A 25,300-nucleotide genomic window follows, 5' to 3' on the forward strand; every position below is an offset into this window, starting at 1 on the left:
AATTATATTGACCATCATTTGCATTGACCATTTAAGAAAATCTGAGGAAATATCACTTGCATAATAATTTGGAACATGGCGTAAAATAAACAAAAAAACTTTGGCACATTTGATATTCAACCACCAGTAAAGTTGCAAGCAAAGATTTTCCTTGTGCTTCACACATGAAGACCCGAAGAAGCTTGACCGTTGTTTTGCAGATGATCAGAAAGGAGCGGAGGAGTAAAAAGGGTTGCATTTTGCAGTTGTTTTTTTTTTAAGGTACAGTCACTTTGTAGGGGCTCCCCGGGACATTATCGTCGCCCCATTTGACGATGACGGTGTAACTGCCCTTGTCCTTGACGGTGTAGGTGACGTTGTACAGCTTGTTGCCCATGTGTTTGACATAAACCTCCTCGCATGGCGCTAGGGGTCCGTGCACGCCCACCATCAACATGTTGGTACCTGGACAGAGAAGAAAAAAAAAATCCAGATTTAAAGCTACCAGCTTGACTGTTTTCCCAAAGCAGTCAAACTCGGGTTAAATTAAAACCTTAGAACTAGAAGTTATAGTAAGTTTTCTCATTGTTTTGGTAATTTGCTGTAAAAGCTTATTAAATCAAGACAAAGTCCAAAAACAAGCTCCCATTGGCAAGTGCTTCTGGTGACATCACATAAGGCAAATGGTTAATTGTGTGTTTATAATTAATTTGTTCCTCTACATCTGCAGCTTTTTAAACATATTTCACTTTAATAGAAGCAACAAAACACTTTGAGCTAAATGTGAAAACTCTTCATGGATTTCAGAAAAATTCAGTTTTAGAAACACTTGAGTCAAATTCTGACTCAGAAATGCAAAGTTAAAGTTTGTGCTACTCAAGTATACCTAAAATCGCAAATCTAGGTTGAAATCTGTCAAAAGTCACTATAACGTTTACAGATTAGCTCAATTCTTGCGCCTCTTGTGATGTCATCAAACCAAATACATACAAAGCAGATTTTTTTTTTTTTTCAGTTTTCTTTGCAAAACTGAATTTTGTAAAACCCTGCCGAGGAAGTCAAAACGTTACTACTCATGTACTGATGTGTTTTTACTCTGACTGTATCTTAGTGAGAGAATAACACTCCCGGATGGCATCACTAATGATCACGGTGACCGTCGGTCGCAAATGCATCCAAATAGATGGAAATTCTTCACACTTGGCATGTGTGGACAATTTTCCGACACTTCCTAAATTTATCCTCTCCTCACCTGCTTTGCTGCAGTCAACAGTGAAGTTATTTTTCTGCCCGACCAAAGCCTTGGACAGCCCCGCTCCGCGACAAACCACCTTGCTGGCGTCGCACGTCAGTTTGGCTGAGGTGGCGGAGGAAGACGAGCTGTAGGCGCCGCCGACTTTGGAGGTCTTTGTGACAGTTTCGACCAAAACGGAGGAGGTCTCATGGAGGCTGTGTCCCCCTGACAGCCGGGCGCCTGCGGGAGAGGGAGAGAAGAAAAAAAAAGAGACCTTATCTAAAACTGTATTGGTTTGGACACGGTTACATAACCACTGGGTATTGACAGCGAAACGAGGAAAGCTGCACCTTGGAGAAGTTCTCACAAAAGTGAGAGAAAGTGGCCTGAAAAAATATTTATTATGCCTCAAGGATAAAATAAACTTTCACAACTTGAATCTTTTGTATTTTTTTAAAATCACATTTTAAAAAACATGGAAATAAACTGGCAGCTTTTATCAAATAGGAGCAGAAGCAGCACAGACACACATTACATAACGTTGTTTTTTGTTTTGTTTGTTTTTTTCCAGAACTTCCACACTTTTTTCAGCAGAACATTTGTCTCATTATGGTGACATTTGTCGTCCACAGATCAGATGGGAGAGTGACTGTCGTGCAGACCTGTGATTTTGGCTTTGAAGGGGCTGCCCACTATGTGCTGCGGTCCGCCGTATTTGATGGTGATGAGATAGTTGCCGGGCGCCATCGGCGTGTAGGTGATCCTGTAGCCTTCTGGACACTCTCGACAGTCCATCTTCACCTTGGAAGGGCCGTCGATGTTGACCGACAGAGCGCCGGAGCCGGCGTTGCAGGTGTTTACCACGAACTCCGAGGGCACACCTGGAGGAACGGAGGGCAGGTCTTAATACGGCGGTGCCAAAATCGTCACTTCAAACATACATGCGGACCAAAAAAACCTGTCTAAAATGACAAAAAAATTTGCTTTTGTTTTTGCTCAACAATAAACGAAGCATGCAATACTTCTAATCGAACAAGTGAACGAGTCAGTTTTTGAAGGAAAGGAAGATTCAACTCACTGTAGATCCAAAACTGAGAGTTTTTCGTGTTACTTAAAAGAAAGTCATCCAGTCTTCACATTCTTTTGGACTCGGATGACAAAAATAAAGAAAGAAAAAGTCTGCCTATCCTCAGCAATAACAACTGAATTTCACTCTCTTTCAAAGTGCTTTCCGTACTAAGAGAGGTTTAATAAACTATATGGAAGCAAATTTGGGTTTTATAAAGTCTAAGTTGAAGTCAGTTTATAAACGTGATCCTATTTAGCATTGAATTTAAAGTGAAAGAAAAAACATATTTATTAAAAGACTTAATATTTTCCATTGTAGAAAATATTTGTCAGTAATAATTTTCTTCTCTGATTAAAGAAAAAAAAAAAATCAATAAAATCTCTATCTGCATCAACCACCTGTTGTGGCGGGCCAAACAGAGTCAGCCAAGCACCCACTAATGGCCCCCGGTCCGCACTTTGGACACCCGTGTCTTAAATATAACTCCTCATTTCCTGAACGTAAACACCCCAACGTGTGAGTGGTGTGTGTGGGATGTACCTGTGGTTCCTCCTAGCAGCCCGGCTCCGTGGGCCGTCACCAGACCGGGATCGGCGATCAGACCCGGATCTCCCACTCGCACGTTGAAGGGACTTCCGGGAATGTGGCACCCGTTGAACTTGACGTCGATGGAGTGAACGCCATTCTCGCGTGGAATGAAACGGATTGCACTTTTGTCTAAAAAGATAGAACAAAAATAAAAAAGGGAAAAATCATTCCTCCTGCAATAATCTTCTCCCTCTTGGTATAAATATGATCATCTGGGTTCTCTCTCCGTACCCCCGTCCAGATCGCTGACGTAGCACTCCTCGGACGATCCGGAGGGCGTGTGAACTTTGGCATCAACCACACCTCGGGCCCCGTTGCGCTGCACCATGAAGGAGGCCTCCTGAGTTACTTTCAAGTCCTTCTCCTAGAGGGAAACCAGATGAACACAACCTAAATTTACAGCCATCATCACCGCACAAACTAATTTCAGGTTTTTAATGAGGCGTTTGAAGTTAACTCACGGTTTTCAAATCCATATATGTTCATATATATACAAATATATGCACACCCACTAGTATTCGGATTAATATCCGTTAGCTGTGGAGAAGCCACGCGTTTTGTAGCCATCAACAAGCTTCTGGAATCATTTTTGCTGGAAATCTTCTCATCATCAAATTGGTTTGTGTCCAGGCACGAGTCCCACTTTTAATCATAGTCCATTAATTGTCAACGGGTTTGAGCTCAGGGCTTTGAGGAGGCCGTTTAGGAAGCCCAATGTAAGCCCTCCAAAGCTATTTTTGACTTGTGTTTAGGATTTTTTTTCCTGTTAGAAACACCAAGCTGCATTCAAGTGTCAGGCACCTGACCCAAATCGTTCCCCGATCACGTTATGAGAACTGCTCATAATATATATAATCAGGATCTACCCAGAAACCACCTTGGCTCTAGGTGATCCTAAGCTCCTGGAATGCCAAAGTCGCTGTCCACGCTGAAGCTGACCACTTTTTCCCCTTTCTTCTTCTACTACTTTGAATTATTTGCTGTCAAGTGTTAACGTTTTGCTTCCTTTTCAGTAACTTTCTCATCACAAAAGCTACATCTATCCTGGAAGAGAAAATCCAAAGTTAATATATGTCGTTTTTGTCCATGATAACTGTATGTGAGGCTCTCATAGGGAGTGATTGTGCCCACACCGGGAGGGGACACAACCTGTATGACTCATCAGCTCTAAAATAGCCCAGACTGAGTTTCTGAGAGGCAGAAAAAAGTTTACAGCAAAGCGTTGCCCCTTAAAGCGAAAACAACAATGGCTCCAACCGGACACACATAACTTCACACTTAAAACACTTCGGAGGCACTTCAGCTGGCTTTCAGTGTCATCCAGATCCCTAAAAACATTGCTTTTAGCTTTACGTCAGCATATAAAACAAACGCTCCTCTGCGATGGCTGTAAACTTGTAAAAGTATCTTTATCTGCCGCTCCTTGTTTTGCTGCCGCTCCAAGAGAGACGCGTAAACTGACGGAGGGCCCACATAGCACAGCTTGTTTTGCCCCACATTAGCGAGGGACAGTTAATCCAGCCCTTCATCGCCAGCCAGCGTCGCAGTATTACAGTCCTGCAGACTGCTCCAACACTGGCGTTCAATTACACTTCAAGGGCAAAGAGCTATGAGACAGAAATATCCAACACAAATCACACTCACCATCTGCTGCTCGGCTCTTATATTTTGTATATGTGTATGTTTTATGTGCTGAGAATTAATTTGATTTTTATCGCCGGGGTGTGTGTGTGTGTGTGGGGGGGGGTGCACCCACCTGAAGGCTCGTCACAGTGAGCCTGCGAGCCTCGTCTGACAGCGTAGCGATCGGAACGATGAACGGGCTGTCAGGGATGTGCTCGTTGTTGAATTTGATTGACACCTCGTAGTCACCTGGGGAAGCAGACATGTTATTTACTTTCACAATCAAGTGAACCGCGGGGAAGCGGAGGGGGAACAGCTGGAGAGCCGACTGGTGAGGAGACAAAAATAAACAGGCGGTGCATTGGCGAGGAGCAGCCTTCCGCGGGGGGGAGTCCTCACCTGGCTCCTTCACGACGTACGAGACGCCGCAGGAGCCGTCTTTCCTGTCCTCGAAGGAGATCTCCGCCTTGCTGGGGCCTTCCACGGCGATGGAGAGGCCACCGGCGCCGGCCTCGCGGGTCCAGATGCTAAATTCGGCTGGAGCGGGCGAGACAGAGGAGAAGCAAAGTCTGAAACGTCCGTCTAAATGAACGGACATCATCGAAGCTTAATAGAATATTACTGATATACTCGTTTGTTTTGATAAGTTAATTCTAAAAGAGCAGCTTGTACAAATTCGTTTACACAAAGGATGCTGGATTTTAAGCGTGTACTTCTGCTCATTTTGATAATTACGGCTCACGGCAAATGAAAACCCAAAATTCGGTTTCTCAGAAAAATTGAATATTACATAAAACCAACAAGAAAGCCTTTTTATAACTTCACAAGCAGAAAAAGCCATATTAGGTAATTGCTTTGTTATCTGGCTGCTTATCTAGGCCTATACAGGGAAAGTTAGGTGGAAGGAAAATGTGATAAAGAATTCCCATGTTAGTAATGTAAAGGATCCTGTAGTATCAGATAGTCCATGCACTCAAAGCTTCCTTTGCATAGCATGTTTTTTTTCAGAAAAAGCGAATTTGTTTTTTTTCTATCTTTGAGATAGAATTAAAAGTTTGAATTGTATCACTCTTTCTGTTCACTCAAATGACTGAGATTCTGTAAGGTTCTGACATCATTTCTGTCTTACATGGGGCTCCAGCTACGCCTCTCTCCAGGCCTGGACCTCCTGCGCGGACCTTGTGGGCCCCGCCTTCGCCCATCGGCCCCACGGTGAACTGGAAGGGGCTCCCCGGCACGTGCTGGCCCCTGTACTTGACGTTCACGGTGTGGGGTCCGATCTCCTGCGGGATGAAGCGGACGCTGTACGTGCTGCTTCCTCCGTCCACGATGTCCGCGTCCACCGTCTTCCCGCTGGGGCTCGTCACCTGCGCCGTCATGGCCTGTGAGCCGCTCTCGGCTGCCGGGTCACACCCACCAGGTTAGACGCAGTTGAGATTTTCACACCAAATAGTGCGGCTTGATCAAACTCCCACTCACGCTCGGGTCTGGCGGTGATGCCGGCGAAGCTGCTGAGGCTCTCTCTGCCCAGAAAGTCTCCGAACACGTCTCTGAAGGGGCTCCCTCCTCCTCCTCCTCCTCCTACCTGGGTGCTCTCCTCCACACGCACCTCCCTCTTGGTCTCCCCGCCGCGGGTCTTGCTGATCTCCGTGCGCTCCGTGCGAGTGTATGTGTGGCTGCTCCGGGTGAACGTCCTGGTTAGCCTCTCCTGAGCGGAAACCATCTGGAACCAGTTTCCTGCAGAAAGGAAGCGGCGGTGAGCATACGGATGGAGGGGTGTGTGTGTGTGTGTGTGCGGCGCTGGCCTCGTTTAGTCTAAAGCGCTCCACCACCGCTCTCCGAGCGTTTTCTGGCCGTGTGATGCGCTCACCTGGGATCTTGAGGTTGAGGCCGCAAGTGCTGCCCACTGAGGCGATGGAGGAAGCCTGTCTCTTCCTGGTAATGCTCTCCTTAATCCTCCCTTCTCCGGTCACCTTCACTGTGAAAGGACTTCCTGCAGGAAACACAGAGAAATGTTAGTTTTTTTGTTGTTTTTTTATTCCAAGTTGTGGTGGACATTTATTACATTGTTTATCATAATACGAATTATGGTTTATCATTGTCGTGATAAATTTTAGTTACTGATACTCAAAAAAAAAAAACAACAGTATAATCAGAAATGTTATTTTTGCTATTTTTTCCACTTTTTCTTCCACAAGAGCATCAATAAATATCAGTAAATTTGAAAACGTGAATATATTCAGTTGCTGTGAGCAGTTAAGTGATATAAATCCCTCTTCCTTTTATTAACCCTTTCATGCATAGTGGTCACCACAGTGGACAGCTATCTAAAAGCCATTTTCTTGTGCTTCTTGTGGATTTTTATGTTATAAATGCACACAGACCACTGAAGTGGACACTAATGCATCATAAAATATACCATCAACTACTGGCCATCAGCTGCAAATGCAGGAAATTACTTTTTGTTAAATCCAATATGGCCGACAGACAAAAAAGCACGCCGACCGACCCGGTCCCTCCTTCTACTGTAGACGACTCTTGCAGGTAAAAGAAATTACTGTGACATCAGATAGCCCCTAAAGAACAATACTACTGATGTATTTTTCAAATAACAACTTTGTATTTGGAGAAAATTACAACTGATTAGCTAAAAAAAAATTAGAAAAAGATTTTACAAACATTTTTTTCCCACCTTTTTTATGCCTTAAGAAAATAATAAAATTCCCGTTTGTTTCAAACGGGAATTTTTGTTTTTCAAGATCAGTGTTTATGTCTGTGGCACTATGCAGGCACTGTCCTGTAAAACTGTTTATTACCTAAAATAAGTAATAATACATAGTTGTTTTTTTTAAAATTAGAATATTCATTGTTATCACCATAGCACCACAAATTATTGCGATAAATTTCTAAGTCCATACCGCCCACCCCTAATTTGAAAGATCTGGTTTATTTATTTATTTTTCAGATAAAAATGACTTTTTCTAGTTAGTAAATAAAAATGTCCTTTTGTTTCATATGTTAATGCTTGTATTTATCTTAAAATAAGTTCTATTTCTAATAATACAACCAACACAACAAAAACATGCTGGCTTTTTCCTTCATGGTCCAAAAACTAAAGGTAAGCTAATGCTATGAATGCCAGTTTTAGCAACGTTTTTTCTATTTTCTTCTCAGTTTTAATGCAATATATAAAACATTTCCCCATAGAATGGCATTAATATTGTGAGGAATTTCCTTTTTTATGAGGTAAGGTTTTCTTTGTCAACAGGTTGCAATGCAAACTGGGGACTTTCCAGCACGTTTATATAATAATCTATACAAAATGGATTTCCCATTGAAGAAAATGTATTAAGCTATTGGTCTAAGTAGTTAGTTTTGCTTTTTTTGTTCAATTTTCTTCTATTCACACTTCTTTTCCCTTTCTTTTTTCCCCCACAATGTTATTTATTCTAACCTGGGATGTGCTTTTCAGCAAACTTGATGTTGACGATGTAACTCCCAGGTTCTGTGGGGCAGTAGGTCACCCTGCACGTCCCGTCCTCCACGTCTTCGCAGTTTATATCCACTTTGCTCGGACCCTCAATGGACAACGCCAAACCGCCGTAGCCTTGTGCACAAACCGGAACCAACGATCAGAGCCGTGTTTTGTCCAGACCTGCGTGCCAAACGGTCGGGACGCCGAGAGCCTACCAGCATTCCTCGTGTCCACAAAGAATTCAGCCATTTCGAAAGTGTGCGCCTCAACCAGCCCTTTCCCGAAGGCCTTCACTCGGCTGGCCTCGCCGATCTCCGACTGGCCGACCATTATTTTGAAAGGGCTGTTGGCCACGTGCATCCCATTCTTCCTCACGCTCACCTCGTGCTCACCAACCTCCTTCGGGGTGAAAGAGATGCCTGGTGCAAAATAGTCAAAGTGAAGAAAAATTGAAATCAAGACAGAAAAATTACAAAAACGGGCATTTCCTTGCAACTGACTACAAACGTCAATGAGCATCTCTGTGTTGGGATTTTATGAGACGAACCGAGGCAAAGCTGCGTGAAGTTACAAGGTGGAAAATGAAAATATTAAAGGGCTTTAGAATTTCATTAGAAATAAAAATCTGAAAATGCCGGCGTGCCTCCGTACTCCGTGAACAACAAGATCTCTGACTTTCCATTGGGAAGCATTATGCCCACCACGCTTTACAAATGCTCTGCTCTATTTTCGTCTTTCTGAGTTTTGCCGCCTCTGTCTCACCGAGGTGTCTGTTGGGCAGCCGTTTGAGCAGGCAGGGCTCCTCGTTGCCTGACGGCGCTCTGATGCTGGCAGTCAGGGAGCTCAGATCAGTCTCCGCGATCTTCAGGGACACGTCGGCTGCCGTGCCGACGTTGAGCTGGGATGTTCTGGTTATGGTGTCGTCCCCTGACATTCAAAGGGAAAGAAAAGATAACTTCAGATGTTTTTCTTCCCCCGGAATCTGGTTTACAGCCGTTTACTTTCACGTCTGCCTGCGAGACAGACGAGGCGTTTCCTCACCAGTGATCTTAGCGGTGAAGGGGCTGCCGGGAATGTGCTTGTTGTCAAACTTCACAATGATGTTGTAGTCTCCCGGAGCTGTGGGCAGGTAGGACACGGTGCAGGTGCCATCTTTGTTGTCCTTGCAGGTGATCTCGGCTTTAGAGGGACCCTCGACCGCAAGTGACAGACCACCTGTTTGAAAAAAAGAGAACTGGTGAGAATCGTTATGCAAAAGCACAAAATCTCACTAAGAATTGTGCTCTAGTTTTGAGATAATGAAATATCTTCAAAGAATAACTTGCAAGTAACTTTCCAGCAAAATACTTTAAACAGGAGCTTGTTTCAAGTCAATAACTCCTTAATATTGAAGAAAAAGTTGTAAAACGTTTACACTTCATCAATATTAAGGATTTACTAACATAAAACAAGCTCCTATTTCTTGCTGAAAATGTACTTGCAGGTTAGCTTTGTCTTTTTTCAACTGCCTCAAGATATTTGCACTAAACCAAAATACTTTGTAAAATGTTGTGTTATTGCAGCGTAAAACCTTAAAATCATGTAAAATGTTCTAAAAAAGGGCATTTAAAATTGCTTCACTGTCACCTTCTCCTGCGTTTTTGGTTACCACGGTGAACGTGGCAGCTCTGTTGACCATGCCGTAACTCAGACCCGGACCATAGGCGGTCACCACTCCGCTGTTCACAGCATCCACGAAGAACTGCAGCGGGCTTCCTGCAGAGGATCAGAGGGAGAAAAATAACTGGTCTGCTCATACAGTGGAATTGGGATACCATTAACAAATTCAAAAATCCTAAAAAAAGAGCCGCTGAAAGCCGACCTGGAATGTGATTTCCGTCGTATTTGATGTCCATCTCATGCAGGCCCCTCTCCGTCGGCTGGTACTTGATGGTGATTGTGCCGTCTTTGTTGTCGGTGATGTGCGGGCGGGCCGTCTTGCCAGAGGGCATCCGCACCTCACCTGCAGAGTGTTTAAATATCAGTGACCTGGGCAAAGGAGAAACGTTGCAGGTTTTTAAATGCGTCAGTCTCACCTGTGATCTCTCCTTGCTGTGGCGTGAACGGCACCAGGAAGTTAACGGGACGAAAGAGAGGATCCACGGGGTCACGGGGAACCACCGGCTCGTTTGAGGCCTGGTGACACGGAACGACAAAAAAAATAAGTTTTTAACGTTGGAACTTGTAGCGCACGCACCTGTAGCAGCTATTTGTTACTCCTGCACTCACCACCACATGAAAGGGACTCTTTGGGATGTTCTCCCCCCCAAAGCGGATGGTGATCACATACTTCCCAGGTTCTGGGGCCGTGTAGTAAATGTCAAAGGTGCCGTCGTGATTCTCCACCACGTCCATGTCCAGCTCCATCCCCTGCGGAGTCAGCACCTTGCAGGTCACCTTGCCTTTCCCGGCTGCCTTGGCATCCACCGTGATGACCGTGTCCTCAGAGGTCTGCAGCTTCTGGAGACTCGCTGTGTGGGGGCAGACAAAGGAGGGCATTTTAAACTTTGCTTCTGAAACAAATTCATGTAATTTAGCTGAAAAGAAAAGGGTAAACTCACAAACTCCATGTCCGCCAATTGAAACTGCAAGTTAAAGGACGAAATGAATACAACACTAAACGACTGGCTTTGAAAGTATAAAACCGCGGCACGGCTTCGTTACCCGTGAGGCGGCACTTGCTGGCGTCTCCCGTGGGAAGCGACTGGATTCGATACGGAGAGTAGGGAATCTCGTCTCCTCCGTACTTGATGGTGATCGTGTAAGGACCCGTGGAGTCGGGCACGTAGGACACGGTGTAGGTCCCGTCCCTGTTGTCCTGGATGGTCGCATTCTTCGGCTTGCCCTCTGGGTCCTGTGAACGACATGCAAAATGACGTTCGTTGGAGAAACAAGCTTGCGGCTCCGATGGTTTAGCGCACACAGCAGCGGAAGCTCACCAGAATCTGCACAGTGAGCAGTCCCTCTCCAGCATCCCGGGCATCAATCGTAAACTCAACAGGCAGGCTGGCAGACACTCCTTTGGTGTCTAGACCGGGGCCGCTGGCGCGGACCTTGCTGGCATCATGCCCAGGCTGAGACATTACCTTGAATGGGCTGTTAAAGGGGGGCAGAGAATATAGAGAGTCTGAGACAAAAAAGAAATAAGGACAGAAAAATTGCTGAAGCACACCTTTTTTATATATTTTAATGCAAGCAAGGGGAACTTTAATTAAGACGTATGTGAACATACAGCTTGGTTGTTCTTATTTATCTATATATAAACTCATTAATCTTATGCTGAACCTGTGCGGGACTTCCTGATCTGCATATTTAACAGCTACAGTGTAGGGGCCGTCCTGCGCCGGGGTGTAGTGAACTGTGTGGGTGCCATCGCCGTTATTCTTCACACCCATCGGCTCCACGGTGCCTGCAACACACAGAAATATTGCATTCTTAATTCGCTTTACCGAGCAGAGTGTGAAAGGTTAAGGGAATAATTCAGAATGTTTAAAGTGAGGTTGTGTGGAAAGGTTACAAGCAGTTATTATCTTAGTTCCAGTAGATAACTCTTTAGCATTTTTTTGTGTAGCAAAAACCCAGAGTCCCAGGCATCGAAGCTAACGGCTAGTCTGAAGTGGATTACTGTTTTAATTTGATCGGTTATTGAATTAATGAAATAATTTTCTGTTTGTTTGGTTCTTTTGCAGGCTGCACAGTGGCAATATGAAAAGTGTTCAACAAATAAAGTCTGATTTGCTTGATTCATAACATTGGAAGTACATGTAGGAAGTGGTGCACCACCAATTATCTTCCAATGTGGAACATATCTAGAGAACTTTACACAAAAAACGTCTCTAATTTTCTGACAGAAAAACAAAACCTTAAAAACAAGGACGTTCAAACGAATCACATGAATGCTAATCAGTATTTACACTGCTTTAGCTTTCTGTTAGAAAGTCATTCTGATTGGAAATGGTTTACATGTTTGCTTCTCAGAAAGTGTTTCACAGGGAAGATTATTTGTGGCATTCCCCAGTAGCTTCCTTTTCTTGAGTAAATAATCAGCAGATTTAGTAAATAACTTCCTGAAGTTAATGCGACAAAAGGTTCACTACATCACAAAGCTGATACTATGGTTTTGAGATAGACAATGATTTTAGACAGTCCTATTGCACCTTTGGGTTTTTTCCCCTCTTACCTAACTAAATGCTAGCTTTAGCATCCAAGACCAGCTGAACATTCTACTACACTAAATGAAGTAGAATGTAGGTCAGATATGCCTACAACCTTTTAACCTCCCTTTAAAGATTTGTATACTTGTCCTAATTTCTACCTGTGGGTCCGTAGAGTTTGACATCCAGTGGCGCCTGTCCAGCCTGGGTACAGTCTACTGTGAAAGTCTGAGGAACGTGGGCCCTCACTCCGGCGCCCAGTCCTGGACCGGAGCATTTCACCTTGGTTGGATCCACCGGGTCCTTCACGGGCACACGGAACGGACTGCCGGGGATCGGCTGGCCTCCGTAGTTGATATTTACGTCATAGTCTCCAGGAGTGAAGGGGACGTACTCAACGCTGCAGCTGCCATCTTTGTTGTCCTTGCAGGATATTTTGGCCTCTGAGGCTCCCTCGATTGTCAGGCCCAGGCCTCCTGTACCGGCACCCCTGAAGGAGAGAAGCCAACATGTTTCCTTCTTCTTTTCTCTATCACACCTCCTTATTTCCTTTCTAAAATCTAGTCCACTAAGGAAACAAAAGCTGAAACATCCATGATTGTAACTGGCTTACAAGTAAGTAACTTGTAACTAACCTGTATCTTTGTTAATTGTAACTAACATGCAAGTCAGTTCCAATAAACTTGTAACTGTTTTATGCTTGTTTCATTGAGCATAACACAAGCTCAATAAAAGATTTAGTATCCAAGACCAGATAAAACAAGAGCTTTTTTTAAAAGGAATTACTGACTTAAAACAAGCTATGTCCTGCTGAAAAGTTACTTGTAAGTTAGTTTTGTCTTATTTCAAATGCACTAAGATGTATGCTCTAGAACAGGGGTCTCAAACTCCAGTCCTCGAGGGCCGCATACCTACAGTTTTTAGATGTGCCACAGGTACAAAACACTGGAATGAAATGGCTTAATGACCTCCTCCTTGTGTAGATCAGTTCTCCCAGCCTTGCTAATGACCTAATTATTCTATTCAGGTGTGGTGCAGCAGAGTCACATCTAAAAGTTGCAGGACTGCGGCCCTCGAGGACTGGAGTTTGAGACCCCTGCTCTAGAAGGTAGAAAATACTGTGGATTTTGTGTTTTTGTAGTGAAGATCTTAGCAAAACAAGTTTGCACCTTATGATTATACTCTTTCTAGGACTTATATATATATATATATATATATTGTTTTACAGTAATACATTATAGGTCCCAGAGAAACTCCTTTCTGTTTTGTTGTGGGCTGTTTAATATAGATGAAAATATGATATTATTTCCCCTTTGTGTGATTAAACGTTACCTGGTTTCCACTGTGAAACAGTTAGGCCTGTTGGTTATTCCTCCCTCCAGACCCGGTCCAAACGCACGCACACGGGTTGGATCGCATCCTTCCACCACAAACACTCTGAAGGGACTCTTAGGAGCGGGCGCGCCATCGTACAGGACCTCAATCAGATGCATACCTGCGCACACGCAAAAACACAAAAGATCTTAACAACATTCTCATAACAGGCAGAAATACTCAGTTGTTGCACTCTTGCTTGTAATTATAGGCCAGCGAAAACTCCCTTTTAGGGAGATAAACATCTGTTTATTTATAAAAGATGCTATCTAGAGTGCAGACGCTTGGGTGAACATACAAGGCGTTACATCTGTTCCCTATTCATTATTCTGTTACAACATTTTTCTGACAGAGTGCTCTCAGTAGGCCTGTAAGGCAGATTCCCAGCCACACGGCTAAAGTATTAGAAGATGTCTGGTGAAACGAGAAGTGCTCTGTGATCTCTTAGCTTTGTGTTATAGGTCTCTATTAATATCCCCCTCTGTCATTCCCTGTGTGCAGGCAGCCTGCAGCATACATACCTGCCTGGTTAAGAGCTTCTGTTCCACAGCACACTATTTATAAAGCAGAGCCTGTCTACCTGATCTCTGTCACTCACATCATTGCTTGACTGCATCATTCTGTATTTATACCCCACACCTCGCCTGCTCCGTCTTTATTCCCCGAACGGCACCTAAATCAAGAAGCTGTTAGTGCTTTTTCTGTCCATCTGTGTGAGCTCTTTCCTGTCCAGGTAAAATCCTCTGCATTACACGGAATATTTAACATGTGTTTAAGTCAACGCAGTTAAATTAAACGTATTGAAGAGTCATGTCTTCTCTCTCTGCTCTTACCGTCCTCGAAGGCCGTGTACTCCACTCTGTAAGTGCCGTCTGCCTTGTCAGTGATGTAGGTGTCCGTGTTGGAGCCAGAAGGGTTGACAACGCGAACCTTCACGCGGTTGCCTCCAGCCTTGCTGAGGGCACGCGCATCCACAATGAAGTGGGTTGTGACTTCCCTGAGGACCCCTTGAAACACATAAGCACTTCTGGTGATTTGCTGCCCTGCATCAAATGGGCTCAATAACGCCAAGTCATCACGCGCCCTTACTCTTATTGATTTAGACACAAAGCGTTGGTGAGGTGGATTTTGTCGAATAGCAAACAGAATATTACCTCTCGGCTCCACTCCAGGCCCATAAACGTGAACCCCACTGGTGTCCACAGACGGTTCTACTTGCAGCACCTTTGGGAAGTAGGGAATGGCGTGCCCGCCGTACTTGATGGTGATGGTGTGAGTGCCATGGAAGGATGGGATGTACGTGACGGAGAATGTGCCCTCTGATGTTTTCTGGATGTGCACTTCGGCCTTAACGCCGGTCTCGGACACGATCTCGATGGTAAGCTCCGCGTCGCCCGCTCTGGTGCAGTCCACGGTGAAGGCGGCTGGTTCACCCGCCTTGGCCTTCTCCAGGCCCGGTCCGCTAGCCGTCACCTTGCTGGGATCGAAGGCCGGGCGGACCGCCGCTTTGAAAGGAGAACCGGGGATGTGCCGCTCGGCATACAGGATGTTGATGGCATACTCGCCCGCCTCGGTGGGAAGATACGCCACCGAGCATGTGCCATCGCCGTTGTCTTGGCACTCAATCTTTGCCTCGCAGGGACCCTCGACTGTCAGGCCAAGACCACCGGCACCAGCTCCTTTTGTATCGATGGTGAAGGGAGCTGGTTTACCCACAATGCCGCCCTGCAGGCCTGGACCAAAGGCTCGCACCTGTAATGTAACAGCCAAATCAGTTTGGAGTGAAATACCCTGAAAAAGTCATGTAAACTGTAAATCCATAACAATACAGCTGTTGGTTTTCACAAACCAGCTGTATTTCTACTAAGATTAAATTAATTTTACTAATAAAGTGATTTCTGAGAGCAATTGGTGGCACCATTCTTGTCCTCCAGAGCAACTTTTACATGCATTTCTGTTCCAACACAACTGAATCAAACCTTGAAGACGAGCGTTGAAGACTTCTGATTCAGGAGTGTCAAAGTACAAGCAGTCAAAGACAAATAATACTGTTTTTATTATTATTTATAAAACCATGTGCCATTAATCTTCCATTTCATAGTTATTCACAAGTTTGCAAAAGTCTCTATTGTTGAAGGGTGTAGTTGTAACTTTTACCTTTGAAGGATCAGCTGGCATGACCGCTTCAACCCCAAAGGGACTCCCCAGCACAGGGTTCCCATCATAGGTGACATCAACCTTGTACTGGCCCTCCTCTGGGGGAATGTACTTCACACCGTGAGTGTTTTTGGCTTTGTCTGACTCCAGCTTGCAGGGGATTGGTCGGCCAGAGGGAGAAGTCATCTTAACTCCTACGTTGCCCTGGCCACCGGCTCCCTTCGTGTTAACAGTGAACTCCTGATCCCTCCCAACCTCCACTTCTGCATGTGAGAGTGCAGCGAGGTTCTTAACTAGTACTCCTTATACACGGAGTGTGTGAAAATGTACAATATGGATGATACTTACTGGTATCTAACCCTTCCACTTTCACTTTTCCGATATCCAAAGCTGGTGCCACCGTGATGTGGAAGGGACTTTTTGGGATGGGATCTCCTCCGTGAGTCACGGAAATAGCCATGTTACCCTGATTAAAAAAGAGAAGATTGAATATTTACTAATATTCTAATATGAGGCGTCGTTACGCACGATGACACTTGTCAAACCAAAGCTTTCTGTACCTGTTGAAGAGCAGTGTACTTCACAGTGTAGGAGTAATCATGGTTGTCGATTATCTCAAAGTCCCGAACCGCCTCCCCGGGGCCTGACGCTGCAAAATGGACCTCAGGTTTGGCCTTCCCAGCTCCCTTTGTGTAGATGGTGAAGTGGGTTGGATTACCCACTTCCACACCTGAAAGAACAAGCATTTTCTAAGCGATGCCAATCAAACCATCAGATATAGCCGTAAATTCCCAATCAGACTCTGAAAGATCTCACCTGTCTTGTTGAGTCCAGGACCCTCCGCTCTCACTTTGCCAGCGTCATGGCAAGGGTCCACCTTCACTTTGAATGGACTGATAGGAATTTCCTGATAAAAGCATTAGAAACCGTCAGGATGACAGGGTTTGAACAGGTGGATGGATATAGCAGATGGCAGCTGTCTCTTGCATGTCAGCTCCAAATTCCTACCTGGTCAGCAAACAGCACCATGATGGTGTACCGGCCCGGGCCGGGAGGAGTGTATTTGACAGTGAAGGTGTCATTGTCATTCTTGATGATGTCAAAGTCGATGTCGGCCTCTGCAGGCCCGACCACCCCCGGGGCGCACTTGATTCCGATGCTGATGTCTCCTAATGGTACATATAAATAAAAATAAAAAAACAAAGTTGAGTCAAGAGAAGATAAAGTAGCCATCACCAAGCAGGGCTGGATTATGGGCTGGAATATAATGGCTGAAAAATGTATCACGATATAAAAGTTTCATATCAGTTGATATCAATAAGTATTGATTAGTTTTTTGTTTTAAATATCTCCAAAACGCTGCCAATCTGTTGACGTGACCTTTCTCTTTTTTATATGGAGTTGTTGTACTAATTGGGGCCTGCCATGCAAAGCAATGGCAGGAACCTATTGCTATTCTCCCAAGAAAAGTTTCTTTATTATTATAATTCTATATTTTTCATCCGTAACCGTTAATGCGGCTCATACCGCTGGGTGCACACCTACAAATGAGGTATCAAAACGTGCAGAAAATTCACGCCATTGGAGCTATTACTTTTGGTGGGATTTGGGGTTAACATGGCGACATAATTCGCAAAAAACTATGAAAAAAACCCCATTATAAGTCAATGGGACAAATCCTAGAAATACCCTATTTTTGAGGATTTTCCGTGTCGTCACGAATTCACGTAGAAATGCCATTCAAATTTCATTTTGTAGATACGTCTGTGATCTCTTCGAAAGTGAAGGCGGCTCGTCGATACCAGTTACGGTTTGTCCACAATTTGTCTCTAAGCGACCCAAAGTTTCTCATTTTTCCTAAAATTAGAGTGTGAATCTTCCTGAGTGCCCCTCTGCTAGAGTGAGAAATGAAGAGATTTTTTGAGCCCAAAATAATTTTGAAATCGCCATCACGCCCACAAATATCGCACGATTGGTATCAAAATCGGTCCTGACATTGATACGCCTGTCTGCTCCGGTAAAATGTTTTCGAAATTTATCTAGACCGTATGGTTTTCTGTCACGGTGCTTCAGAGCAAAGTCATGCGACAGGATTTTCTGAGGCTGTCTCAGGCTTTCTCCCATGTATTTGACTAGAATTTCAGATCTGGGCACAACATTTCTTTCTCTCATCGCTGTAAATGTTCTGAGTGAGGTACAGATATGAATCTCGGGACTATCGCAGAAGACACATAGGCCTCTCATACGCTCCAAACGCTTTTCAAATATGTATTACGGTTCCCGAACAGGAAGGATTTGTTTCCAATGCTTTTTTTCAGTAAAACTTGTTGGCTCAAAGAGAGTATTCTCTGTCCCAGCCTCTCTCACTAACAGTTCACACTTTGGTGAGAAAATTATTTACCATAGCAACGGAACTCAAGAGGCTATTGGCTGCTGATTAGGACTACAAATACGCATCACTGTAGTTCTATCTAACCCTTTACAACTACTTGCTGCTATGGGCTGTATATAACTGATTTAACTCAGTAACTGTTACACATGGGATTAGTTTGGCCCTTTGAAATGAAGCATACTGACAATTTCAAAATAAAAGCCTTGAATATTTTTACATCACGTAATTGCTCTTTTTGGCTTTATTTGACTTTTTCATCCAAAGCACTGTTACACATGGTATTAGTTTGGCCCTTTGAAATGAAGCTTAACATTTCAAAATAAAAGCCTTGAATATTTTTACATCAACTACTTGCGTTTTCAGCATTATATAACTGATTTAACCCAATGACTATTACACATGGGATTAGTTTGGCCCTTTGAAATGAAGTTTAACAAAAATTCCAAAATAAAAGCCTTTAATATTTTTACATCAACTACTTGTGTTTTGAGCATTATATAACTGATTTTATCCAATGACTGTTATTCCTGGGATTAGGTTGGCCCTTTGAAATGAAGCTTAACAAAAATTTCAAAATAAAAGCCTTGAATATTTTTACATCATGTAATTGCTCTTTTTGGCTTTATTTGACTTTTTCATCCAAAGCACTGTTACACATGGTATTAGTTTGGCCCTTTGAAATGAAGCATACTGAAAATTTCAAAAATAAAAGCCTTGAATATTTTTACATGACGTAATTGCTCTTTTTGGCTTTATTTGACTTTTTCATCCAAAGCACTGATAAACATAGGATTAGTTTGGCGCTTTGAAATGAAGCTTAACAAACATTTCAAAATAAAAGCCTTTAATATTTTTACATCAACTACTTGTGTTTTGAGCATTATATAACTATTTTAACCCAAGGACTATTACGCATGGGATTAGTTTGGCCCTTTGAAATGAAGTTTAACAAAACTTCCAAAATAAAAGCCTTGACAAAATTTTAAATCATACTGAATGGTGCACGTCCGCCTTACTTAACGTTCTTGTGGTTCTCCGCATGCTATTGATTACGTTGCGGCGTTCTTTAGCGTCGATGCCAATTTGTGGCGTGACAACGCCGGGCCCAAACCCACGGGCGCGCCTTGGCAGGCCCCGGCTAAATTTCTTCCGAAATTTTCTAGTTTTTTCTTTCCACTTCACAACGTTCTGTTTATTTACCAAAGAGGAAGCTAGTTCAGCTGGTCGTGGAGATTGAGCAGCTAAACCTTTTCTTCTGCCTACATCCCCCACAATGCTGTTTGGTTCTGGATCGGAGTTCAATGAAATTATTCAATATTCTTTCAAAGGTATTATCTATTGATATTGATCATGTGTTTATCCCCATAGTACTGTTGTTGGTTTATTTCCCAGCTAAGAGCATTACTGATACCTTTGTATCAGTAATAGTATACTGTGCTGCATGAGACTCTCCAGTTCTCCTTTTTATAAATCACAAGCTGGAGGAAACTTTTCAGCCAGCCAACACCCAGGAGAGCCTTTCCTAACCGCTCACATCAGCTACTCGTGCACGCTCACCTTGGCCGGCCTCGCTGCAGTCCACGGTGAAGTACGTCGGCTCGTTCGCTTTGAGCCCCGTCTTCTCCACTCCGGGCCCATAGACCTTGACTTTGTCGGGATGACAGCCCTCTCCAACCAGCACCTAATGAATTCACAGTGTACTTAAAGCAGAGGCAGGCGAGGTGAAGTGCAACTTCTGCAGTCCTCTTACTTTATATTTGGTAAAGTGTCATCGCATTAGATTGATTTAATTTTACATGCCGTATCCGTGGCTGAGCATGTATCTTACCCTGAAGGGGCTGTTGGGCACGTTGGCCTCCCCCCAGGTGATAATGATGGTGTGTTTAATGGGTTTGACAGGAGTGTAGGCACACACGAACGTGCTATCTCCCCTGTCTGTGATCTTGATATTGAAGGTGCAGCCTTCGGCGTCCTGGGTAGACACACAAGCCTCGCAGTCACTTCTGCTGTGTACCAGCCTTATGCAATATAAATGCCACATCCCTAAGAATAAAAACAAAGGCTCTGAAAGCGTGTGTGCAACTCCATACCTGGGCATAGATCTTCAGGTGGCCCTTCCCAGCCATGCGGGCATCAATGGTGAACTCTGTGGATTTGTTTACGATGACCCCAGTTGGCTGCAAGCCTGGTCCGTAGGCTTTTACCTGCAATTTTTTGTTTTGTTTTAAATGCAACAAATAAAGGTTCTTGAAATGTGGTTTTATACTGAAAGGAACAGGAGTTACATTTTCTGGGAAAATATCGTTAACAGCAGGAAGAATGTGAGCCATGAAGGGGCTGTCCTTGATGTCTTCGTCGTCACAGATGACGTGGACGGCGTAGTCGCCGGGCTCGGTGGGCCAGTAGCGCACGTCACAGGAGCCGTCGCCCTTGTCATCACACTCGATTTTAGCCTGCGACGGGCCTTCGATGGAGAAGCCTGGGGAAATTTAACATTCAGAGGCCGTAAAAAGCCTGGCTAGCAAAAGTATGCACATTAAATTTCTCACATTTTGTCTCGTTTCGCCCACAAACTTTCATGTATTTTGTCTGAGCCGTGGCTCTATGCAGAGATATTATTAGCTTTACAGTGATTGACTTCCTGTCAGCTTAGGAATACATCTGTGTTTTAGTGTCTTTGACGTTGTCCAAAATACTAGTCTGTATCAAACTACAAATAAATAATAAGCTTAGTAATTTTACAAAAAAGCAAAATACTTTTTACAGTTTCCAGGAACACGTGATTATAAAATATACCCAACGACTATAGAATAAATGGAAATCATAGAAAATTATTCATAACTGTTCTTCATTCAAGCCCTTTGGACTTTGGAGGTTTGGAGTTGCGTCGCACTATTTCCATTTTCAGATGCCGGACTGAACAGAGCTCTTTGATATATCCAAAGCTGGTGACGTTGATTTACAACCTAACCTCGCTTTAAACTTCTTCACTTCATCCCTGAGCTAGCTGCTGTGTTCTCTACGATGCTGTTTGTTCTCTAATGTTTCTCCAGCAAACCTCTACGGTCTTCTCAGAACTGCTGGATTTATACCAAGACAGAACTGCACACATGCTGAGTCTAGTTTCTAACTAAGGTGTATAATTTTCTTTACACCTCACAATCTCTGTGTGGGGTTGTGTTGTATATACAGAAACTTTAAAAGAATGCCAGTGTGCCCGCAAGAGGCTTCAGAACAGTTTGACAAGCTGAAAGTCTTACCCAGAGTTCCAACTTCAGTGCCGATAGCTTCGACCACAAAATCAGCAGATTTTCCCACCATGCCAGTCTTCAGACCCGGGCCCCAGGCCCTCACCTTCTGAAAACCTGCTTCGACTCCCACCTCCACTTCAAAGGGGCTGTGATGCACACAACACCGTCACTCGGCTTAAGCTTGATAATAGATGAGGACAAAGAGGCTAAAGGCAGCGCCGGGATCCTACCTGCGCGCGATTGGCTGGCCTCCCCAGGTGATGCTCACTGTGTATTTACCGGGAGTCAGTGGGTAATACTCGCACTCGTACACCCCGTTCCCGGCATCTCGCACTTTCACTTGCTCCTCCGCTCCAGCTGAGGATGAACACAGAGGTTTAGCACAGTCTGACTCTTCACTCAGAACCGCGTGATACGCAGATGTGAGTAAAACATTCAGACACCGAGCTCAAACTACAGAAGACGTTAAGAAAGGGAAAGAGAAGAAAGCGATGGAGAGAAAAGGGAGTCTGTGTGACTCACTTGGTCCTTTGACAGAGACGTTCAGGGCACCGCTGCCAGCTCCTTTGGTGAAAACTTTGAAGTCTGCCACCTCTTTCACTCTCAGGCCTTTAGGCTGGAGTCCTCTGCCAGTAGCTCTGCAAGCGTTGGGGTTTATGGCTGAAAGGAAGAAGTGCAAGAGAGAAAATTATTTTTTGGAGGGAAACGGGGACAGCGGTTTGACAGTAATGTTAGTATCCAAGCTGAATTCACTGGAGAGTCTTTAAACGCTGACGGAAAAAATGCTGAAAACAACAATGATGCTTTTTTTTTTTTTGGAACAACACACTAGACCAGATACACAACGCAAAGGGATAAACTAACACATTACGGTGCAGAAAGGAGCATCCGACAACATTTCAGTCAAGTCACTTAAAACTGTTGAAGGCAGGCTTTGAAAAGGAGAGATGGCTGATGCAAACTTTAGACATGATGGGAAAACAAACATGTCAACACCACAAGCAGAGATACCGAAACGAGGAAGAAAGCAGCAATTCACAGAAGTGCAAACGTAAAGACACTCTACGTCTATGGAACTATTTGTACAACACTGACGGTTTCTGAACAGGACTGAGCCACCAAGCAGCGAGAAGACGGAACAAGCGAACCAAGCAAGGCGTTGCGCTGCGGCGCCCTTAAGTTTCAGGAAAGCGCAGAGCCTGGCATAGGAAGGATGGCGCTGGGATGGTTTGACAAGCCCCTCCTATCAGATGCATACTAACTTGGACGGCCAGGTTTTGAGGGAGGGACACCCTTCGCTCCAGGAGGGGTGCACACTGACTGAGGAGCTATCTGCAGAGGAGCTCCTGGGGGAGGAGCAACTGCCGGAGCTAGAAATGACAGACAGCGTGGGTTACGGACAGTAGAGGAAGGCTCGGCTGTTTCCAGGGCAAAAACTAAATGACGGAAAATTGTGACAGATAGATCGCCCTGACACCAGGTTGCCCACTAAGAAATCTGATTTGTCTGACAGTTAATATACAACGCAGACGGATGGCTCACCCTCCGCGATGTTGACATTGAAAGGGCTCTTGGGGATCTCCTGTCCAGCAAACAGCACGTGGATGGCGTGAGGACCCTCCAGCACCGGGCGATAGGTACAACGGAAAACACTGTCGCCCTTATTTTCCAGGATGAGTTCCACGGTGTCCTTTTTACCCTGCGAATCAACGATGACCACGCTGATGTCACCAGTACCAGCGCCTGAGCATGACAAAGACATACAGGGTTAGCACCAAGTAAAGGAAGGGGTTTTTTTTATAAACAGTTTTGGTGAATAAAGTGTGTTTTAGTAAGTACCAGCTGTGTAGATGTCAAAGTAGGTTGGCTTGTTGGCCACGTTGCCTGTAGCATCCAAACCTGGGCCCCGGGCGTGCACTTTGCTTGGGTCGCCCATTGCTTTAGCCACATTGACGGAGTAGGGGCTCTTGTCGATGTCCTGACCTGCAAACAGCACCTTCACCTACAGTCGAAGAAGAAGAAGGGAAGGGAAATGAAAGACGAGTCTGAAATCCTGTGGAATCCAAGGTCTGTTTCCCATAAAAACATGCCTCGATTTCTGGCAAGACACGACAAGATTTGGGGGTGTAAGATTATTAGACAGGTTGCCCACATCACTAAACATTTCTCCTGTATAGGATGTTAAAAATTGTTATTAAAAGAGCATAAGATCACTGTTCTAACAATGTTTTCCTGACGCACTTTCATGTTTTTACACAAGTATGAGAAAAGCACATGTACGGTATACCATGACACAGAATGACATATTTCTGCCCACTTATACATTTAAATTTCAATCACATAATGTTAAAAAAAGAAAGAAAAAACATGTATTTATTTATCTTCTAAAATAACTTCTATTTTTTCATGTTTTTTTATACTAAACACTGGCAGTTTGGCATGACAGCAATACTGTCCAATTTTCTATTTAAAAAAGGCATTGATATTGCTATTGTAATTGAAAAAAACATTATTATTTGTCTGTATTTAACACTGAATATACTGATATAATAATATTATTTTTGCTCAAGTGATAATGATTATAAGATAAGTGCTATTTTAATGATAATACGGTATAATACTCATGTTATTTGGGTTCTTTCGTGGGGTTTATTGTCCTAAATAAAAGTAATGCCAAATAATTATGTTGCAAATATATTAATTAGTAACCCTTAAGTTAATAAGAAAAGAACTGTGAGTTTGCTCTTACCTTGTGGACACCCTCCACTTTTGGAAGGTAGGTGACAGTGTAGGTTCCGTTCTTATTTTTGTTGGGCTTAACTTTGGCCTAGAGAGTAAAAAAAAAAAAAAGTCAAAAAATTAAATCCCAAGAAAAGATGCCACACTTCGCAAAAACTTGAAGAGTCAGCTGAACGTCGATGTTGAGATTTATGACTTGCCTCCTCTTTGTGTCCTTCAGGATCCTCGACAAACACCAAGACTTCCCCGCTGCCCGCCTCCAGAGTTTCCACTGTGAACACGGCGGGCTGCAGGACTTTGTTGCCATGAGGCTCAATACCTGGAAATGCAACAGGAGGAGAGACGAGAGAGAGAAGAGGCTTTAGGTAAGGCAGCTTTTCAGAAACAGGAAATCATTAAAAAAAAATTTAAAATCTCAAATATATTATTCTTTCAAAAAATTAACAGAATTGAGCGATTCTACGTGAGGAAGGAGGGCACAGAGTTTCAGGAAGACTCAGACAAAATATTACCGTACAAAATCTTTGACATTTTAAATTTAGCTCATATACGGTGCCTTCTACTGACAATTTACCCTCTTTAACTTTTCTGCATGTGGACAGAAAGGTTAGGCTCTAGCTTGCATACCTGGTCCATAGGCTTTAACCTTGTCTGGGAAAAGCTGCTTGGGTTTTAGAGGAGCGCCGGGTTTCAGCTTGGCCTTTGGGAACTGAGACAGGTACGTCATGACCGAGTGCTCGTCCACATCTGGGTCCACGATTTCCTCAGGGGCGATCACCTGAAACCCAGAATGTGCTGCAGGGGTTAATTGGTCAAACTGCCCAGGATGTTTCTGTGCAAAGAGATGCTTTGGTTTTCACTTTTTTTAAAAAGAGAAAAAAAAAACAAAAACAAATGAAAACTGATTCTTAAATGAACTGTATGTCATTTTCAACAAGGGTGTGGATTACTCTTTCGGCATAATAGAATTGGATTTAAGGATTAAACGTATTTATTCTCTCCACCTCTGACTTCTCTCTCTCTCTCTCTTAAGGCACTTGTTTGCCTGTGTATCGCACAGTGGCACAAAGCCACGCTTCACAACGGTTATATTTAACCTTAGGACAACAGGGTTAAGCCACCATGGGGGAATTTATCCTGAGCCAGACCTCTCCCCACATCTACTTAACAACACCACACTGGATTCCAGTCCCCTCCACCCACCCACCCACCCAAAGGCCTGCAGA

The 25,300-nt window shown here is 44.0% G+C and overlaps 1 protein-coding gene across 2 annotated transcripts in view; it reads right to left on the reverse strand.

The window, feature by feature from the left end:
• Window positions 1–230: 230 nt before the first annotated feature.
• Window positions 231–25,300, reverse strand: part of LOC114160393 (filamin-C-like) — a 31,916-nt gene continuing 6,846 nt past the window's right edge. Inside the window, exons 4-47 of one of the 2 annotated variants that reach the window (XM_028042976.1) lie at window positions 24,702–24,852; window positions 24,275–24,393; window positions 24,085–24,162; window positions 23,175–23,337; window positions 22,878–23,078; window positions 22,598–22,705; window positions 21,858–21,995; window positions 21,566–21,692; window positions 21,345–21,481; window positions 20,370–20,563; window positions 20,175–20,288; window positions 19,913–20,056; window positions 19,642–19,765; window positions 16,701–16,861; window positions 16,509–16,599; window positions 16,253–16,422; window positions 16,041–16,158; window positions 15,693–15,955; window positions 14,690–15,287; window positions 14,369–14,542; window positions 13,494–13,656; window positions 12,323–12,651; window positions 11,293–11,416; window positions 10,947–11,103; window positions 10,672–10,861; window positions 10,569–10,592; window positions 10,237–10,478; window positions 10,044–10,143; window positions 9,830–9,970; window positions 9,595–9,723; window positions 9,010–9,183; window positions 8,731–8,895; window positions 8,184–8,387; window positions 7,948–8,100; window positions 6,364–6,486; window positions 5,973–6,230; window positions 5,623–5,892; window positions 4,893–5,030; window positions 4,627–4,742; window positions 3,102–3,234; window positions 2,823–2,999; window positions 1,876–2,094; window positions 1,232–1,453; window positions 231–444 (exon numbers count right to left, since the gene is read on the reverse strand). In XM_028042976.1, the coding sequence (XP_027898777.1) occupies window positions 257–444; window positions 1,232–1,453; window positions 1,876–2,094; window positions 2,823–2,999; window positions 3,102–3,234; window positions 4,627–4,742; window positions 4,893–5,030; window positions 5,623–5,892; window positions 5,973–6,230; window positions 6,364–6,486; window positions 7,948–8,100; window positions 8,184–8,387; window positions 8,731–8,895; window positions 9,010–9,183; window positions 9,595–9,723; window positions 9,830–9,970; window positions 10,044–10,143; window positions 10,237–10,478; window positions 10,569–10,592; window positions 10,672–10,861; window positions 10,947–11,103; window positions 11,293–11,416; window positions 12,323–12,651; window positions 13,494–13,656; window positions 14,369–14,542; window positions 14,690–15,287; window positions 15,693–15,955; window positions 16,041–16,158; window positions 16,253–16,422; window positions 16,509–16,599; window positions 16,701–16,861; window positions 19,642–19,765; window positions 19,913–20,056; window positions 20,175–20,288; window positions 20,370–20,563; window positions 21,345–21,481; window positions 21,566–21,692; window positions 21,858–21,995; window positions 22,598–22,705; window positions 22,878–23,078; window positions 23,175–23,337; window positions 24,085–24,162; window positions 24,275–24,393; window positions 24,702–24,852 (7,512 nt within the window). In that variant the 3' untranslated portion in view covers window positions 231–256. The remainder of the gene's footprint in view (window positions 445–1,231; window positions 1,454–1,875; window positions 2,095–2,822; window positions 3,000–3,101; window positions 3,235–4,626; window positions 4,743–4,892; window positions 5,031–5,622; window positions 5,893–5,972; window positions 6,231–6,363; window positions 6,487–7,947; window positions 8,101–8,183; window positions 8,388–8,730; window positions 8,896–9,009; window positions 9,184–9,594; window positions 9,724–9,829; window positions 9,971–10,043; window positions 10,144–10,236; window positions 10,479–10,568; window positions 10,593–10,671; window positions 10,862–10,946; window positions 11,104–11,292; window positions 11,417–12,322; window positions 12,652–13,493; window positions 13,657–14,368; window positions 14,543–14,689; window positions 15,288–15,692; window positions 15,956–16,040; window positions 16,159–16,252; window positions 16,423–16,508; window positions 16,600–16,700; window positions 16,862–19,641; window positions 19,766–19,912; window positions 20,057–20,174; window positions 20,289–20,369; window positions 20,564–21,344; window positions 21,482–21,565; window positions 21,693–21,857; window positions 21,996–22,597; window positions 22,706–22,877; window positions 23,079–23,174; window positions 23,338–24,084; window positions 24,163–24,274; window positions 24,394–24,701; window positions 24,853–25,300) is intronic. The other variant, XM_028042985.1, reaches the window with a different exon arrangement.

This window comes from Xiphophorus couchianus, chromosome 2 (assembly GCF_001444195.1).
Source record: "Xiphophorus couchianus chromosome 2, X_couchianus-1.0, whole genome shotgun sequence".
Lineage (NCBI taxonomy): Eukaryota > Metazoa > Chordata > Actinopteri > Cyprinodontiformes > Poeciliidae > Xiphophorus > Xiphophorus couchianus.